Source organism: Pseudorca crassidens, chromosome 13, assembly GCF_039906515.1.
Source record: "Pseudorca crassidens isolate mPseCra1 chromosome 13, mPseCra1.hap1, whole genome shotgun sequence".
NCBI classification, from domain to species: domain Eukaryota; kingdom Metazoa; phylum Chordata; class Mammalia; order Artiodactyla; family Delphinidae; genus Pseudorca; species Pseudorca crassidens.
The window spans coordinates 37531990-37551393 of NC_090308.1; the positions used below are offsets into that span (position 1 = coordinate 37531990).

General features: G+C 40.0%; 1 protein-coding gene and 1 long non-coding RNA gene across 5 annotated transcripts in view; one reads left to right on the forward strand and one right to left on the reverse strand.

Moving 5' to 3' along the window:
- NKAIN2 (sodium/potassium transporting ATPase interacting 2) overlaps window positions 1-3723 on the reverse strand; it is a 979302-nt gene extending 975579 nt beyond the window's left edge. Inside the window, exons 1-2 of one of the 4 annotated variants that reach the window (XR_010933720.1) lie at window positions 3591-3721; window positions 3320-3511 (exon numbers count right to left, since the gene is read on the reverse strand). Coding sequence is in view for 1 of the 4 variants with exons in the window: in XM_067702200.1 (XP_067558301.1) it covers window positions 3320-3373 (54 nt within the window). In the remaining 3 variants the exon portion in view is untranslated. Of the gene's footprint in view, window positions 1-3319 lie in introns of all 4 variants that reach the window. The other 3 variants (XR_010933719.1, XR_010933721.1, XM_067702200.1) reach the window with 3 other exon arrangements.
- A 206-nt stretch (window positions 3724-3929) lies between these two features.
- LOC137204572 (uncharacterized) lies at window positions 3930-18675 on the forward strand. The gene is made up of 2 exons (XR_010933722.1): window positions 3930-4565; window positions 4648-18675. It is a non-coding gene; the product is annotated as an uncharacterized lncRNA (long non-coding RNA).
- Window positions 18676-19404: the final 729 nt, after the last annotated feature.

The following is a 19404-nucleotide window of genomic DNA, read 5'->3' on the forward strand; positions in this document are numbered from 1 at the left end:
GATTCAACCAAACATCGAAGAAAAAAAATAGCAAAAACTCTTTCACAAACTGCTGAAAGTTTTAAATAAGAAGTTAAATTGTTCTTGTCCTGTACCACCATATCCACCACTGCAAATGCAGTGATGCCTTTTGTGACTAACATCTTCAGTTTCTGAGCATTAAGGACAGCAATGATAAAAATAAAATAACATTCTTCAGATTATGAGCTTAGACGCTGGATTCTGCACATGCAGCAAATCTGTTTCCAGAGATCACACCGCTTTTTCACAGAAATCACCCTAAAATCTGAAGTTGGAGTAACCATTCAGCTCAAAGATTTTAATGTATGATATATAGAGACAGATACTTTTTCATAAAATGGACAGACACTTTTTCATATAAATGGAAGTTTTATATTAAATCTGTACAGTATGAAATTCTAATTTTTTGTCTTATAAACTGATTTCCTGATTTTTAAAAGAATGGATGTTTATCCACACTTGTCTGTCAAACATTAAATTAAATGCACATTTAACATAATTAAAAGCAAAGATACAGAATCCTGACAAGTAAATTTCTCTGGAGCCTTTGTCTCTGTCCTTCGCTTGTTAAAGGATCAAAACACTGTGTCTGCTCTGATAATATACTGATGAATGAGGTTCCCATTGCCACAATACTAAAGCTACTTCATCTCCTTCTAAGGTTAGCTGCAAGTTTACACAGACATAAATATTGCTTTAAGTCTAGTTAAAATACACTCTACTTACAAAATTGGAGTCAAATGTTTCTAGGGACTTAACAGTTACTTAACAAAGAAACTTAATAAAGTTTCTATCTCAGAAAATTTTGGCTTCAATTAATTTTAATAAATCTAAGATTTTCTGTCCAGCTGCAAAAAAATACCTAAATGTTACGAGAACGCTCACTAAACACTACAGAAGTAAACAAAACTAGGCCAACTTTTGTGGCAATCAGTGGTACATTCCGGAAACCTGGCTACTTATGAAACAAACTTTACTCATAATAGCTCAAAGATACATAAAGTTTTCAAAGAGCTATCAAGAACAAAGAAAAACATAAACACCCACCTAGTGTGTGTGTGTGTGTGTGTGTGCGTGCGTGCGCACGCACGCACATGTACAGTGCTTTGCAACTAGTTGCAAAAGAATTATTTTATTTAAAATTAAATTCTATATTTATATGAAACAACAATTAACAGGAATCTCTGGAGTCCTTTAAATGTGATCATTTCACCCTATTAAAACAATTGGATGTTTTTCGTCCTTTGTTTTTTCTTCTGTATCTGCATTAACATGGCTGCTAATTATATTAGCCTGGTGGTACAAAAAGTCTGAATGGGAAAAATCAGATGATTCTTATAGAGCCTAAAATACCTCTTAGGATTGAAATGTATACTTGCTTAGATTGAGAACTTCTATATTACTGCTACTTCTATTTTGTTAGAGAACTTAGCTTTGATTCAGAATTTCTGTTTCGTAAGTGACATAACACCTCTCCAACACACCATTGCATATATGCATACACACAAACACACACACACACACACACCTTTAGCCTTATTATGCTACTTTGTATATTAAGCTTCCCATTTGTATATTTATGTTTTTCTAAAACTGTTTAAGTTCTTGAGTTTGTATTCATCACACGAAATGCCATATAGATCTAATACCTACATCTACCATAATAAAGCCCTACTATGTTAACAGATTAAAAGCTAAATCACATTTTTAAAATTCAAAATTGAAAAGAGCATAAGAGTGCTCTTACCCACCCATTCTCACAGCTTTATGCTTTTACACAGTGAATCAGCAAATGTATTCTTTTCTGAATCATATATGAACATAAGAATGTTTTGAAAATGTTTACAGTTTGGCACACCTGGCCTTCCTGGTGGTTTTCCAAAGTAAACTCGTTGCTCTGATCAGCTTTATCATTAAGAGTGAAAAAAAAACTTTATTGCAGAACTTAACTGAATATGTGGTACAGAAAAATAAACTGTTTTACATGTCACTGAGAAAATGTTACATTCTTAAAATTATATTTATAGTTCTACCTTCTTTTTCTTACAACCAAGTGCAGAAGTAATTCACAGATCAACATATACATTATCAGATAACTTTCCTGGGGAAGAAAAACATTCTTGAGACAATATACAACTAAAAGCACTGCTTTAGCTAAATATTAAAGAAAACAACAACAACCGTTCCTGGGCTTCATGACAACTGATAAACAATGAAGAACACTTATCAGTTTCAACAGCAAATTCTTGCTCTTTCGGTTACTGATTGGGCTCTTAGATATCGTCTCCAGTCTTGTAGTCCTTTCAGCCTTTATGAAACAATTGTTGGAAATGTGGGTGGCTATTCAGATTAATTTATACTTTCCAAGGAAAGCTGTTTGATAACCGGAGTGAGCAAGTACCTCCTACCTCAAATTAAGCACTTAAGGTGGTCTATTTTTCACCTCTAAACTATCCTCAGCCCCTCCTTCTATTGCCCTTAGGGAATTTAAATTCAGAGACGTGACGTTTTCCATTATTGGCTCCTTGCCTCTTTGCAACTGTACAACATTCCTCAAAAAGTACATATAATTCTCCAACCCACAGGATCAGACAACAGTATCTATTTCAGGAGCAATTACATAGATAATGTAAGATATAATATTTTTCCTTAGAATTGTTTGTAATAATTGTGATTTCAAGGCTACTGGTTCAGTCTATGGCAATGCTGTCCCTGAGTTCATCTAAGTATTTCTCTTCAATCTACATACTTTTAAAACTCAATGTGTCCTGTAGATCAGACTGCTGTAAGGATACCATCTGCACTACACAGTGGTTTGTTAGAGCATTATACTTATAAGACAATATATTCCTTGAAAAATAATACGTCAATGAAGAAACAAAGATACTGCAAAAATTACTACATAGAAGAAAAGTCAAAAATTCCGTTTTTTCTCTTGTTTTAACACCTGTATAGTAAATTACATGTGACCACCACGTTGTTACCTTAATAGGAACGCAAAGCATAAAAGAACAAGAGCTAGCTACCTCTTGCTTTGCTTAAAGAAATTAAAGACAAGTTTAACCCGCACCTGCCAAACTGTCTTCAGAGGGAAAGAAATAGGCGGGGACGGAAGGCCTCACCTGTCCTGTACCCCACAGTGCGTCTCCCTGAAAGCACTTTAAATATAGGCAATATATCTGTCACCTTTTCTTTTCTTTTTTCTTCCGTTCTAATCAATGGCAGACCTTTTACTGCACTCCCTTGCCCACTATCTCAAAGGCACGTTACAGAATAAGAGGACCCAAGTGTCACTTACCAGTTGCATGCCACAGATAAAGATAAGCGTGCACCTGCCACTGCAATAACCCATGGTTTCCGAGACCCCTGCCACAGCCAAACTGTCCCACGTCGGCCACCGTCGAGCCCCCACTTTATCCAATCAGATCGCGGGGAAGGACAGGCAAACCTGCCGAGGGTTCGTGGGCTCCGGGCTGCAGCTGCCAGCGTCCTGGGAAGTGACAGGCATTAGGACCTGCTAGCGCAGCGGCGGTAGCGGCGGCAGCTCCAGCCGCGCCCGCCACACATACCTTCACTTGCTCGGTGCACACGCCGTGCCGCGGGCAGCAGCGCCCGCGGAGACGCGCCCGGGGCCCGCAGGGGCAGCAGCGGCAGCCTCGCAGCGCCGCCGCGCCCTCGGGCATCTGGCCTCGAAGTTTCGCCCCCGCCGCTCCCCGCGCCGCCTCGCCCCACGCCCCCCAGCGCGGCCGCCGCCCGACGCGCGCTCGCCCGGCGCTCTCCGCGCGCCGGCTCCGGGGGTGGCAGAAGCGTGCGCGGGGCGCTGCCCGCCTCCCTGCACCGCCCGCGGCTCCTCTGCGCCCCGCGCTGCGGGGCCCAGCGGGCGGGGGCGGGGCGGGGGCGTCCGGGCTCCGCGGTCCCGGGAGGCGGCGGCCGAGGCTGCTGCGCGCAGGGATGCGGGGTCCGCGCCGCGTCCTGCAGCGGCGCTGCCCCTCCCCTCGCCCAGATGTGTTAATCCTCCTACAACAAATCCTTCAACCTGCTCCCCGCCGCCCCCTCCCAAAGCGTCAACTTCCTCCAGCCCTGCCGAGGCTGCAGCCGAGGGGGCTGTTGGCGGCGGTGTCTAGGCGGGAAGGAGCGACGCAGAAGCGGCGGCTGCGGCGGTGGGGACACTGGGGCCCGCGGGCTGAAGAGTCCGGGCGGCGTGTCCGTAGCTTGCTGGGCTTGTGTAGGTCCTGCTCCCGCAGCCAAGCCCGGAGCACTATGCGCGACCGAGCAGCTTGTGTGCCTGTGTGTGTTTGGGGGAAAAGGGACGAAGAGGAGGGTTAGGGAAGGAGGATGGGTGATGAAATAGGAGTGCAGCCCTGGCATCCCGACCGGCCGGAAAGCCCGCGTGGCAGACTGGTCGGAGGAGAAGGGACGCAGCGGTTGCCGACGCACTGCCAGCCGCCCGGCACCCGGCTCCCGAGGATGTGCAAGGGCCGGAGCGTAGAGAGTTACGGAACAGACCCTGCTCCGGAAAAGGGGCCGGGTTGCTGCTGGAGTTGGTAGGAAAATTGGGAACTGGGGGAAGTAGGGACGCAATGAGTTGTCGTTGCTGCTTCAAACTGTTGTTTGTTTTCACTCAAGAAATGAAAGGATCAGAGACAATTTCAAAATGAAGTACTTCAGCCTCAGGGGCCGTCCCGGCTGGATGTGGATTCCTGGAGGTGGATGCTGCAGCCCTCGCTCTGGAACGCCAGCCAGAAGCTATGCCTCGGCTCCGGTAACCTGCTGAGACACACGCTTCGGAGCCCGTTGCTGCCACCTGCGGGTGAAAAGCTGAAGAGCGAAGCAGACTGGTCCAGGTGGCGTCCCCTGGGGTTTGGGTGTCGGGATCCAAGGGTCAGTGTTTTCTTTATAGACCTGAGCCGCTTGTCAAATCATTTCTAACTTTCCCAGGAAGTGAAGGTGTGGTGTAGAGATCCGCTGAGGTACTGAGTCCTTGGTATGAAGGGGCAAGATTGGTAATTAAAGAGAACGGTTTAGGAAACTAAATAGCAAGTATCTTCCCACACCCTCCGAAGAGATTAAGACTGTTGAAACCACATCAAGCAAAGAGCTTTCCCTAGCAAGTGGGATTTGGCCCTACTGAGAAAATGGTATTTGTGTAGGATAATATTATGCTGGGAACCACAAATACGGACCCCAAATGATTGCTTCCTTTGAGTAAATAATGATGTATCAGAATGACTAAATATAAATAAATTGAATAGGGCATAGGGACCCTAGTCCCCAGAAGCGTGGGACTGAATCTTCAGAAATGATTTGTCAACTGTACACAGTGGAAAAGAGATTTGACTTGTTGACTTGTTAAATTTGTAGAATGTGGATATTTTGTTACTATAATGAGAATGCCCGATTTTAATCGCCCCAGTTGTAAATGGCCTTTTCTCTGAAAAGTGTCTTTCGAAGTTTAATGAAATGATGAGAGCCCAATATGTGCTCTTACCCATGGAAGGGCCTAACAAGTAACAGCTGCTCCACAATACTTGGTGAAACTGAAGCCAGAGGTGTCTGGTGGCAAGTGTTTCTTTTCGTTGTTATTCTGTTTTTACACACAGGTTAGCTGTCCAGTAGCTGCTGGGGGTGCAGGTATTTTGTATTGCCAAGCAAAAAGAAATCTGTAAGTTAATGCTTTCTAATGCTTAAAGAAGCTGTTGCCATATTATGAAAATCATTCTGTTCCCTTTTAAAATTCATAATTGCAACAGTGCATTTCTGTGGATTCATCTATAATCCTGCAGTGGTTTCCCTGCAACCAGCAACAGCCTGAGTGGCCTTTAGGCTCTACAGGTAAAAGGATAACATAACGCTGTCTGTAGCTGACTCTCAGCACCCCACGCATAGTCCCTGGATTCTTGCCCTTTAGAACATGCCCATCTTCTTTCTGCAAGCACCTGGGACTGTTACAGGCTTTTTCTGCCCACAGGAGGTGCTTGACTGGGAGTGAAGGTACAGCCTCAAGAGCAACCTTCACCCATTAATGGATAGGAGTTGGTGGATAAATTTCCCAACTTTCTCAACCCAGAGGTGTGAAACCTTGAGGCATGCTCGTTCCTGCCTTCTGAATTAGCTTCCTTCCCTTCCCTGCCCCATTTCCGTACTGCTCTACCGGTGCTTCCTGAGATCAACTCAGCAATAAACCACTTCACTCAAATCCTGTGTCAGGGCTGCCTCTGGAGAAACCCAGCAGAAGGCAGTCTTTAGGAGTTTTTATTCCTGATCTGACATCATTGTCACTGTTCTCAGAAGAGTGAACCAGAAGTGCGTTCAGTGTTGCACCTGCCGTTGCATTTACTGCATGCACCCACTGCCTTACGTGCTGCCCCTATATCAGCTCGTTCATTACTCACAGGAAACTGGTAAGTTGGTGCAATGCTCGTTTTAAAGATACCCTTGTGTACAGGGTTCTGTACTATCAGTGGTTGCAGGCATCCACTGGCGGTCTTGGAACATATCCGCCATGGATAAAGGGGGACAACTATGTCTTGATCACAGACGCACACGTTCTCTGTGGCAGAATTAGAGTGTGGTGAAGGCATGTTTGTGGGACATCAAAATCTGCTTTTCTTTTGTGTACTTTCATATTGGTATTTTACTGTACTTGCTTGTCATTCTTTTAGAATTCCGTACAGAAGTGATGACTTAAAAATATTTATAAGGATGATGACAAACTTAGTTGTCTCTTTTTTTCCAGCTTTACTGAGATCGTACTTCATTACCTCTAAACTTAAATCACATCATATCTTTTAGATAGCATATACGCTATGCCTGCCTTGTGAAAATGTGCTGTAGTTAGGGTTGAAGTTCCATTCCTTAAGGTGGCCATGCCCTTCATATTCTATTTCCCGTTATCTTTGGAGCCTTAGTGGAAAAGACTTGAGAGAGAATTCCAACTGTCCCATAGATGTGCGTGAAGGAGAGAGACACCTCAAATTGGAATGGCAATGGCCTTTTGTTTAGTCATGTACTATATAGTATATGAGTATAAAGTTATATACTATTCAGCTCTGTAAGGTGCTAAGGGCTTTTGTTGACTAGTCTGGTGGCACAGCTATTTTTAATTATCTTGTTTCTGTGGGGAGAATGTGTTACATTGGCTTTCTAACACCACTGAGCAATTTCACTCTGAGTTTTACTCGGTCTCCATTCATTATAGTTTGAAAACATAAAGGCAGCAATTAATTTTACAATCACAAAACCAACATTTAATTCACTGTATATTTGTTCAAACTTGGATGTTTTTTTCTCGTTTGGAAAATAACAGCTATTAGGAAACAGTATTTTCAAAATAAATTTAAAAAGAAAATAATCACTCATAATCCTTCCATCCAGAGATAATCTTTCATTTTTGCAGAAAGTACAAAAATGGGATTATATCATGCGTAATATATCTTAATCTACTTTTTTTTCACTTAACAACAGATTAGAACATATGTCCAAATTATTAACTATTAAACTCATGGACTCTGCAGCCAGTTTGACTTCATAATCCAAGCTCTGCCACTTAGCAACTGTGTAACCTTCAGCAAATCACTTAGTTCTCTGTACCTCAGTTTCTTTATAAAAGGGGGCATGGAGTAATAATACACATATATCATAAGGTTGTTGGGAGCATTAAGTAATGTCAATATATGTAAAGCTTTTAGAACAGTGCCTGGCCCATAGTTAACATTTTAACATTGTTAGGTATCGTTATTCTGCATACAACACAGCTTTAATGACTACATAACATTCCAATGTAAGCAAGTATCCCAGTTATTTAATTCATATTTTTTTCTTAGACATACAAGTTTTTTTTGTTTTTTTGTTTTTAATTGGGGTATAGTTGTTTTACAATGTTGTGTTAGTTTCTACTGTACAGCAAAGTGGAGTTCCTTGTGCTATACAGCAGGTCCTTATTAGTTATCTATTTTATACATATCAGTGTATACATGTCAATCCCAATCTCCCAATTCATCCCACCACCACCCACCCCCACTTTCCCCACTTGGTGGTGGGCAGAATAATGGCCCCTCAAATATGTCCACACAGTAATCCCTAGAACCTGTGAATATGTTACTTCACATGGCAAAAGAGGTTTTTGAATACATGATTACATTAAGAACCTTGAGATGGGGAGAAGAGTCTGGATTATTCAGGTGGTCCCAATCTAATCACTTGGCCCTTAAAAGCTGAGAACATCTTGGGGGTGGGGAGAAAGAAAGGATAACGAAAGAAGGGTCAGGAGATGCAAGATGAGAAGACATTCAACGCACCATTGCTGGATTTGTAGATGGGGGAAGGAGGTTATGGTTCAAGGAATGTAGGTGTCCTCTGGAAGCTAGAAAGGCTAAGAAACAGAATCTCTCTCACAGCTTTCAGGAGGAATACATTTATGCCCACAGCTTGATTTTAGCCAACTGAGACCCCTGTCAGACTTCTGACCTATAGAAGTGTAAGATAATTAATGTGCTGTTTTAAGCCACTAAATTTGTGGTGATTTTTCATAGCAGCAATAGAAAACCAATACAGTTTGCTTCCAATGTTTCAATATTATACATTTTATAATATTTAAATTTGTAGGCATGTCATCACCTATGTTTTATTTCCTTATTATACATTTCTAGAAGTGAACTAGTGAGACAAAGAATGAGCAAAATTATGATGCTTTTGATAAATAAATCCAGATTTCCTGAGGATTTCTACAGATTTACACCTGTAGGGAATGTGCATGCCAGATCCCCTCCGCCTTTATCAGTAACGAATATTATCATTTTTCAAATACTTTTTCACCTTCCATTTTAATTTGTGTGTCTTTTATGCACTAATTATTTATTAAATACCTAGTAAATATGCTAAGATGGACTGTGGCCTAAAAATATATCACATTGACTCTCACTTTCCTGTGATGATTCCTCTTGAAAGTTCAAGTCCATTTCTAATAATATATCTAATGACAGGTTCTGTAGTACAGACCATAGCGATAAAAATCCATTTATCTATGTGACCAAAATGCTGGCCTCCAGAGATACTGATAAGCCACAATGACAGATTATGCCATGATAAAGACAGAGCTGTGTTATGGTCAGTGCATAACCAGTCATGTTTTTGTATTAAATACCACTTGGGTTATATATCCTTCTAAATTAAATTATTTTAATTTGTAATTTATGTAAATTTTACTTATAAGATCAAGTAAAGTACCATCAATATGCTGAGAGTTCAGTACCTATTTGCTGGAGATAAATTGCATACATTAACTTGAGTATTTTTAACATTTCAATCATATTATGAGATATTCTAAGGCATATTAATACAATTATTTTACAAATAATAAGACTCAGTTATTATTTTAATAAATTATCTCATAGAAAGACATGCAATTTTAGGAAAAAAATATTTATCAGAGATTAGAAAATCTGTATTGTCATCTTTTTATTTTCCTCTAAGTTGTGCTGATTTTTTCTTCAACACGAAGAGCTGAAAAATAAGTGTAAGGATAAGCCAGGAGTTCTAGTTGCTATATTTGGGTAACAATCCACTCCAAATGTAACGCCTTTGAACAGTGATTTTATTATGCTCAAGGGTTCTATAGGTCGGGGATTTGGAGAGGGCTCAGTTGGGGAAGTGTCTCGGCTCCACGCTGGGGCTTCAGCTGGAAAGACTCCAAGACAGGGAATGGCTCTGTGGCTGGGGGCAGAGATCACCTGAAGCTTCACTCACTCGCACATCTGGCACATGGGCTGGAAGGACTTGAAGACCAGGACTGCAGAGCAGGTCACCTACATGTGGCCTTTCTTGCAGCTTGGCTTCCTCACAGCATGACTGCCACAGAGGAGTCAGACTTCTTATATGGCAGCCGAGGGCTCCACGCAGAAGGTGCCAGCACACAAGGCAGAAGCTGTACTGCCCTTTATCACCCAGCCTCAGAAGTCACCCAGCTCCACTTCCACCAGAGTCTGTTCGTTCCGAGGAAGTCACAAGCCCACCCTACTTAAAGGGGGGAAGACCTAGGTGCCCACCCCCATGAGTGGAGGAATGTCAGAGAAGCGGAGGGCCATGTTTTCAAACCATGTTTTCAAATCATAATTAAAGGGAACTTACTATTTCTTGAAAATTGAAATAAGTAAAAATTAAAATTTAGATGTCAATGCTAGTGTCACAATCAAAAAGTTAACTTTATACTAATATCTCAGAGAAACCAGTGGATTTAATATGAAAGAAAGTGGTGCTCTGAATTAACCAGAATAAGAATTGATTAGTAATAATTTGAGTTTCATATTCTGTGCAGAAGGGAAGTAGAAAAAATATATTCCATCCATTCAAATGACTTCACATTCTCAAAAGCCAATTAAAAGCTGAGATTCAGTTCCTACAATTACAAGAGGAGGAGTATTTAAACCATTCAATAGAGTAATACTAAACAAATGATTAGTTTTTAGTGAGGCAGTAGTAATATGTACTCTACATTTTTTTTATGTAATTAAGATTTACTGCACAGCTTGAAAGTATCTTTCCTGATAATGTAATTACTGTACAATTTCTTTATTTGCTGTGCTTTCCCCAGTTTATCCTTCTACAACCCTAATAAATACTAATTTAATACAATATTAGAAAGTGACAACGAGAAGTGTTAGGAAAGTAGATGTAGTGTACTTACTTATAATAGGATTAATTCAAAATCCTAACAGGGTGGTATATTCTGAGCTTCTGAAGGGAAGAAAAATAAATCCCTAAACACAGTTGTTTCTTTTTTATAGCTAAGGTGTTCAGTAATATAAATACAGTATTCTAATCAAATGTTTGTTTTCCCTTTTTGAGGGAGAAGGTGGAATGCTGAATTTAAATTGTCTTTTAAACCTGGAGGTGGATGAAAGAGGCAGGCACTTCTGGTGTTCCTTCTTTCGCTGTGAGCTGGAGTACAGGAGCATGCCTTCCTCGTAAATCCGTTCCGCCTCCATTGCCCATCCTGGAATTGTGCGGTGAAGACAGTGATTGTGAGATGCTTCCAGGAGGCTTTGCCCAGGCATTCTGTGGAAAATATGGGTGGTTCTTTGATACCTTCTGATAATAGTCTTGGCGGGGGGCGGGGGGGGCATGCCCAATGATTTCCCCTTCCCATACTATTTTTGTCTTCACATATGCCTTCATGGCAAAACCACATAAGCACTAACTTCAAATCATAATAAAATTCTCATTAGTCATAATACTGTTCAGCCCAACAACCAGTTCTCTGGGCATCACGACATTGTCATTGTACGTCAGCCAGCACTGCCAGCCTGACTCAAGATTCCTCTGTGGGACCACAGAGAATTTCCGGATACTGTCCACATGACTCAGGAGTCCAGGGGACACTGGAGAACTGTACCCAGGCCTTCACTCTCTCCAGTCACATCACCTTGCCAATTTTACTGTGGCGCTGCCGCCCCCTGTTGGGGTTGTGGGAGTGAGAAATGTGGCAAAACAATTCTCCTTTAGACTTTGCCCTCAATCTACATCCACCATGCAGGGATTTCAGCCTCATCCAGAGCAGATGAGAAAAGACTGTGAAACACCTTTCCTTTTATCTGCTCCTCCAACTTCTGCCACAAATCTACTTTCCCCCATTCATTCAGTGGCTGAAAGTTGTGAGTTTCTCTCTCTTCTCGCTCCCTAGTCAGAACCCTCCTCTGAATGACATCCTCTTTCTTTGACGAGGGGACACTAATAGAAGATGGAATGCAGAGAGCAAGCAGCCAGCAGAAAAGGAACAAAAACACTGTACTTGTTAACAGCTGCAAGTTGAGCGGAACACATATTGCCTTTAGGGACTAACATTTGGAAGTTTAGGAGACAGTCTAAAAATTACCATAGCCAAAAAAAAAAATTATTAAGATCTGTAAGTCAGTATAGTTGAGGGCTGAGGGCTATGGCAGTTCTGACAAAGGGAAGTTACTGCCACCTGTGTGAATTGGCAGCAGTATTTAAGCTGGCTCAAGTCTTAGAGGTAGAAAAATTGCAGATCCAGACTCAGAAAATAGGTCAGTTTAGCTGCAACATAAGATGCCTGGAGGAGAAAAGAGGGCAATGACAAGTCTGAATGTCAGTCTGAAGAGCTGGACTTTACTGAGTAGGCAATAAGGGGCCTATTATAGTTCTTGAGCAGAGAAGACAAGAGCTGTGCCCTAGGAAGTCACCTTGCAGCTGTACATAAAATGGATTGGAAAGAAGGGAGTATGGGTGTAGGAAGCCACGAAAAACTAAAGCCATTAATCACTGCTCAATGTTGTATATACTAAGGCCAAGACATCTAGAAGATTGTTTTTAACCTAACATTTTAGAGAGTTGCATTTCATCTGTTCTTTTCAAACCTTTGCCAAAGTAAATGTATATGATAAATTTGATACCTACAGATCCTTTGGCAAAACATTTTAATATGTGAATTCTAGGAATTTAAAAAATACACTTTTCCTATCAGTTGTTATAGTCACATATGTATCACCATATTCAGATCCAAATATATCATGAGCTTCATTTCTAAGTAAAACACGGAACACATTTTTTGTCTCCATAACTTCATTATACCTTAAGCTTAAATGTACTCAGACGTGAATAAACACAGAGCTTATTTGGGTTTTAATATATTCCCATTAAAATGAGACTATTTGGATGAAAAGGTAGGAATTAAATGTGTCTCTTTCAATGGCAATATTTAGTTAGCTATCAGTGTTGGACTAAAGAAGTGCCATTTTAAAATAATAAACTATAGAATGTGTTTATGATGTGGAGGAAGAGGGGAAATATTTCTATAACTAATTTAAGACAGAAACTATTGGGAGTTTATAGTTCTTAGAGTTGTTTGTATTTATTCTAGCAGGGTTATAGTAATATCAAGTTATGATAGACATTTCATGGTTCCTGTGAAGATGGAATGCCAAGTGCTTCCTTTTCCCTTTCTCCTTTAGGATTTCAAGATTTGATTGCCTAAGTGACATTTATACTGTCACATACTTTTGTGAAATGCTTTATGTTAATTACAGTTTTCACATTTTTCATGGTGACAAAATTGTCATATTGTCTTATGCTTGAAATATTTTAAAATAGTGGTTTCTGTAAAGAGGTCTTAAAAGTGGATTTTTCTTCAGAAAACTGTAACCAAGTAAAAATGAATTTTGGAAAGGAATTTCTTTCCTCCCTTCCTTCCTTCCTCCCTCCCTCCCTCCTTCCTTTCTTTCTCTTTCTTTCTTTCTTCTACAATTTATTGAGTGCTTATCAGGTTCCAAGCACTGTGCAAATCACTTTATTCTCACTCATTTCTCACAACTGTATCTGAAATCATTATCTGAATCACATCTTAGATCATCGACATCCCCATTCTATAGACCGGGAAACTGAAATTTAAAGAGATTAAGCAATTTGAAGAAGATCAAGGAGTGAGAAGAGTCAGAGTAGGGCTCAAAGTCCAGTTCTCTTATTCCAGCACAGACTTCCTGAGAGACAATATAAATGCCAAGCTAGGGCAACATGTGAAACACAGGCTTTGGAGACAGCCAGCCCTGCCTTCAATAGACCCCTTTGCTGTTTATAACTTATGGAACGTTAGACATCTCATTTAATGTTTCTAACTCTGTGTAACTTTATCTGTAATATGGGGACAATAACTTAGTACTTACATCATATGATTGCTGGAAAAATTTAATGAAATAATATAAAATGTTCCAAGATCTCAGGGTGGTAATCGCTTGCATGGCATTACTGGGCAATATTAAATTAATTACAGAAAAACATGTATTTCCCTTTAAATTTTTTCAATTCCCACTTTCTCTCTTACAATCTTATACCCTTGCATTCTAATCCCAAACCTATTACTAATTTACCATTACCAGCACTTGATAGTGGATTCACTTCCCTTCACCATCATATATAAGCTTACATCTAAGATGTCTGAGGCCTGAAAAACGTTTTTTTTTAAACCTATGGAATGTGTAAAAACTGTTCTGCTTGAAAGCCCAACAAGCTGATGCTTCCCCCCACTTGCAAGCATGCTAAACAAACAGCACCAAAATATTTGCTATAGGCAAATAAACACAGCCACGTATCCTACAAAGAATGTTTATAATATCACTCACAATCCATGGAGAAAGTCAGATTCAAACCAACTCCTACTACACATTGTGGACTGAAGACACACTAGTGATGTTATTCTAAACTCACATAAGCACCCAGGATCCTTTCTGGTGCAATTTGCACTGCCAACAGATGCAGGTCTTATCCGTGGTTCTGGTTCTCCACAGAAGTCATTTGCATCATTTCTCCTTCCACTGTTTAGTGCCCAAATCTAGATCCAGAAAAATGGACAGCCTATTTTAGAGACCGCCATCCACACCACTGAGTATTTTTATTGCAACACCTGGGATTTTTTTCCTGAGATAGTTGGTAGTGAACACTTAAGTAAGTAGCCAGATTAACTCACTTGGACTTTAAAGTATATAGGGATTCCTAGAGCCTAGAACACCAAGAATTGTGTTCATTGTTCTCTTAAATAAGTCATTGTTATCTAGAACTTCTTTCAGGGTCTGGTGACAATCTCCCAATTCAAATAGAGTGGCCAGTGCCTTAGTGGAGTTCAGCAGAAATTCCAGGGTCAACAGTTAGTACTTTGCTGACCAGGGTCGGTGGGGCATCCTGTTGGTTCATACTTTCCTCACACCAGATACTGGATTAAGATAAGCTAACAATCAGTATCACGTATGCCCGGAGAGAGATAATTTTGCTATCCTGTAGTAGTCAGAGGAGGGGGAGAGGCAAGCTCAGAGAGGATTGTTCTAAAACTGCTTGGTAAGAGCACTGGGAAGAGTTCCTGATCTGCCTAACAGGGATCACAGAAGTAATGCATGAGATTCACTCTTGGACTTGACCAGGAGGCTGGAAAGAGAAAGTGATGTATGGCATGAGATTTATTTAGTAGGAGCATCTGACAAAGAAAGTCAAGGATATATTGACGAGTAACTGCAGGACACAAAATGGCCAGGAAAAGCAGGAACAACATAATGGTACTGATGCTTCTCTAGGGATGAGATTGAAGTAATGTGTCACGGCCCTTTCTCAACAAACTCCTCATTTACTCCCTAAAACTTACACTGTACTAATTTCTTCATTAATCATCCATCACAATGCTTTGCAAAAGTAATAATCTCCATTTATAGGTGCTAAAAACCTTTGAAAACATAAAATTTCAAAGAAATTTTGGAAGCCTTTAGTTTTAAACTTGAAAAAATAGTACTATTAACAGAAATTCTCACTGAGCTCAAAGCACTCTACAAGTTCAATATATTCTGTTACATTTAGAGGAGAGAAAATTGAAGCTAAGACCTTCTTTTAATAATGATCATTTTACTGTCTGCTATCACACTAGGTAAATAGTGCACAACTCTCAAATTTAGTTATGAAAAGTAATCATTTTCCAATAAAAATGGGTAATTCTCCATTTCAGCTTCCATATAAGTGCCTATAGAATTAAAATAGTGACCTGAAACACATTTCAAATGTTCATCTTATTATAATTCCCAAAGGTCGTATCTTTGAAAGTTATCCTTAAAGATCACTAATTTTCCTTAAAGTTGTGGCTATTTCATCTTGGTCTAGAATAGTAAACACTATATTCTACCTCCTTGACTCTCATGATTAGTGAAAAAATTTTAAAACAGTTAAGAATGAAAAAAGGTAATGTATTAGCATTAATCTAATAAAATATATACATTTTTAAAATTACAATGTTGGTCACAGACTGGGCAGGAGGCACCTCTGCACCACTTATGTTTCTGTCCATTGGTGAAAGCTCCATGGTTATACCACTGCTGCCTAGCTCTGCCCTCCCATTCACTTCTCCCTCTGCAGGGGAGATGGAGGGGCTTAATCCGAGTGGTAAGTTCAAAAGGAGAAACTGGGCCAGTGCAGCCCAGACACTTCTCACTCTGAGCCAGCATGCCCACATGCACCAGGCCCTAAATTTTACATACTGGCTCCTGTATGGGGAGGCTCTGATTATTCAGCCATGCCTGAGGCTTGTTAAACAAGACTGTCTAGTTCAGTATCAGGAGTCTCACCCTCTTGCAGATATATTCTCCAATACCAACTTTATCAGTAATAAAGGTGTTATGTTGGCTTTGTCTTATTTATTGAATTATTTCTCAATTGACACTATTTATTAAGCTTGTGTCAACACCAAGCAACAGTTGTTGTAGACATATATTGTTTGATTCAGTTACTTATTCCTTCAGGATTATGCTTTGGTCTGAAAGTTTTAGGTGAAGGCTTGTATTTATTTTCTACGCTATTATTGAAGACTTGGTGAATGTCTACTTTCTACTGAGGGAAAACAAACAATAAACATATCATTGTATACAACATACATACACAGGCCGCTAGCTGGTAGTGATAACAATACTTAATAAAATGTGTTACAAGGATAGGGTAATCCTTCTTTGGGTAGGATGGTGAGGGAAGGCCTCTCTACGGAAATAAATGTTGACATGAAACCTAAAAATGTGAAGTGGTAGTCATGAGCGTATCAGGGAGAAAGGATTCCATACAGAAGAAATAGAAACTTCAAAGGTCCTGAGGGGAAACTTATCAAATCCAGTGGGCAGAAAGATGACCAGAGTGACTGTAATGTAATAGATGGGAATTGAGAAGCAGGAGACAGTGAGACTGGAGAGGTTGGCAGGACCTGGACCAGGAAAGGAGACCTTGTAGGCCATAATTTAAAAAGAAGGTTTTATTTGAAAATGAAATAAAAATGTATTGAAGTGTTAAAAGTTAGGAATGCATGTGATCTGAATTGTTTTTAAAATTTCCTTTTGGCTCTTTTTGTAGAAAGCACTGCAAAGACAGCAGATAAAACTCAATTGCAGTGGCTCAGGCATGAGACAGCTGCTTGTTCAGGGTTGTCCTTGCTGGGGAGTAGGAGTGGCCAGACTTGAGAAATCCCAGGGGCTAGAGTCAATAGCACTTACGTACAAACGACATATGGGGAGTGAGTAGGATTGCAACCCTACGAATTAAGGATCACTCCTACATATTTATCCTGAGCACCTGGGTGAACAGGGGTACAATATCCAGAGATGGGGAAGACTTTTGGAGGATCAAATTGAGTTTTATCTTGCACAAATGGTTCTATTTGTTTCCATATGTTTGTGGTATCTTTTAGACTACTGAGTTGAGATGTCAAGTAAGCAGCTGGATATATGTGTATGGGTCTCAAGGGAAAAAGTCAGGGCTAGAAATATTTTATCTGTTGCTTTTTGCTGCCATGAGTTAGAGAATTGCTGGAAAGTAATAAGATTAATAATATAAAATATTGCACATGGACATATATTGTTTGACCACCATTACGCTAAAAGCACTATACATCTCTTGTGGAAAAACTGAGGTTAAAAGAGAGTAATAATTTGCCCAAAGGCACACAGATAGTAAGTGGTAGGCTAGGCCTTGAATTCATGTCTTTCTGACTCCAAAGTCCACGCTCATTAGACTAAAATCAAGGAGGCACCTTCACCCTCCATGCTCTTAGAACAGGAGACTGGGTTCCATTTGTTACGTCAGTTTGCTGTATGACTGCACCATATAATCAACAAGAAAACCCTTGGAACTCAAAGGTTCTGTGTGCCTGATTTCAAAGCTACTAAGAAAGGAGTAATTTGTAATTTGAAAAGAACAGTCAAACCAAACATAATTAATGTGCATTATTCCAAGATAATTTTTAATAATGCCCACTTTAATTCTCAAAAGTATCCCAGTTTTGACAAATTATATGGTCACTCAGTACTTAGAGGTCTTTGACCCAAATGCTCATGAATAACTGAGAGAGTACAAATACCCACAAATCCTTCACTCTTCCTCTTTAAAAGAGCACAACTATCAAACAGGGGCCCCTCCATTCACTCTTCATATCCAACCCCTCCTTCAAAGGTCAATTTTTTAATTATTTCATTTTTTTTTCACTCAGCTTTCTCTTATTAGTGTATTTATGCCATCCACTTGATCCTTACTACAGATTATTTTCTGTTGAAGCATGAAAGTATTTTTTTCTCTCTTATTTAAATATAAGCTCTCTATATCTCCAAATGTCCCAAGTCTTTTCACTTTAGGTACTCAGTAACTATTGAAACAATGTTGAAAAAACTGAAGAACTATGAGGGTATAATGGGAGACATGTTTGGTAATTATTGTTCTTTAAAGAACATGAACTAAAGTGTATGTAAGATCTTCTACTCCTTTTTGCCTTCCATAGTACAAATGACCTTATCTCTGCATATCGACAAAGAGAATCTTTTACAAGAATCTCAAGATGCACACAACTGGTGCAACAATTAAATTGGCAAAGGACTATGGAGACATTCTGGCCCAAATTCTGGAAACCAAATTGTAATTTAGAAAGATAATTACATTAAAAAGTGTAATCTGGGGGCTTCCCTGGTGGCGCAGTGGTTGAGAGTCCGCCTGCCGATGCAGGGGACACGGGTTCGTGCCCTGGTCCGGAAGGATCCCACATGCCGCGGAGCGGCTGGGCCCGTGAGCCATGGCCTCAGAGCCTGTGCTCCACAACGGGAGAGGCCACAACAGTGAAAGGCCCACGTACCAAAAAAAATAAAAGTGTAATCTGCCACAGTGCTCCATTGGATAATATAATACTGGGGTCTAACTTTGGCTTTTTTTTTTTTTTTTGAGAACTGAAAATGTGTTTTCTTAAATTGCACTTTTTCTAAGAGTTGCCTCATATAAACTCAAGTCTACTAAACTGATACAACATACAAATATTAGTTGTAACACTGTAATACAGTGAGGTTACAACATTGTTACATGTTGGGTTCTAAACTACTTATAAATATACTACTTTTTGTGTACATACCCCTTAAGGTATTTCTATTTGCAGTGTTGTTTGAGAACAACTGAGCAAGGCTGAATAAGGTACAAAAGGAAAGTATATATGCAAACATTTGAACATTCAAGCCTTTTTTTTTTTTGGATAATTATCTACTCTCAATTGAATGGAATGGGGGGGAGGGTTGGAATCTGAAGAATTGTAAATGCTCCTGCTAACTGACCAGGTTTACTACATTCTGTTCTAATATTAAACGTTTGAAACCATAAAATATATTAATTGATGTGTTTATTTTCATGAGAATTAAGCAGATATAGTAGAATAGCACTTGATTTGGGTTATGGCCTACAATGATGAAATTATATGTACATGTATTAGTCAGCTTTCACTAAGCTATTATGTATTAACAAATGACCCAAAACTCTCAGTGGCTTAAAACAATAAAAGGTTATTTCTTACCTGCTTATGTTTCAACTGCAGGTCAGCTATAGCCTCTCTTC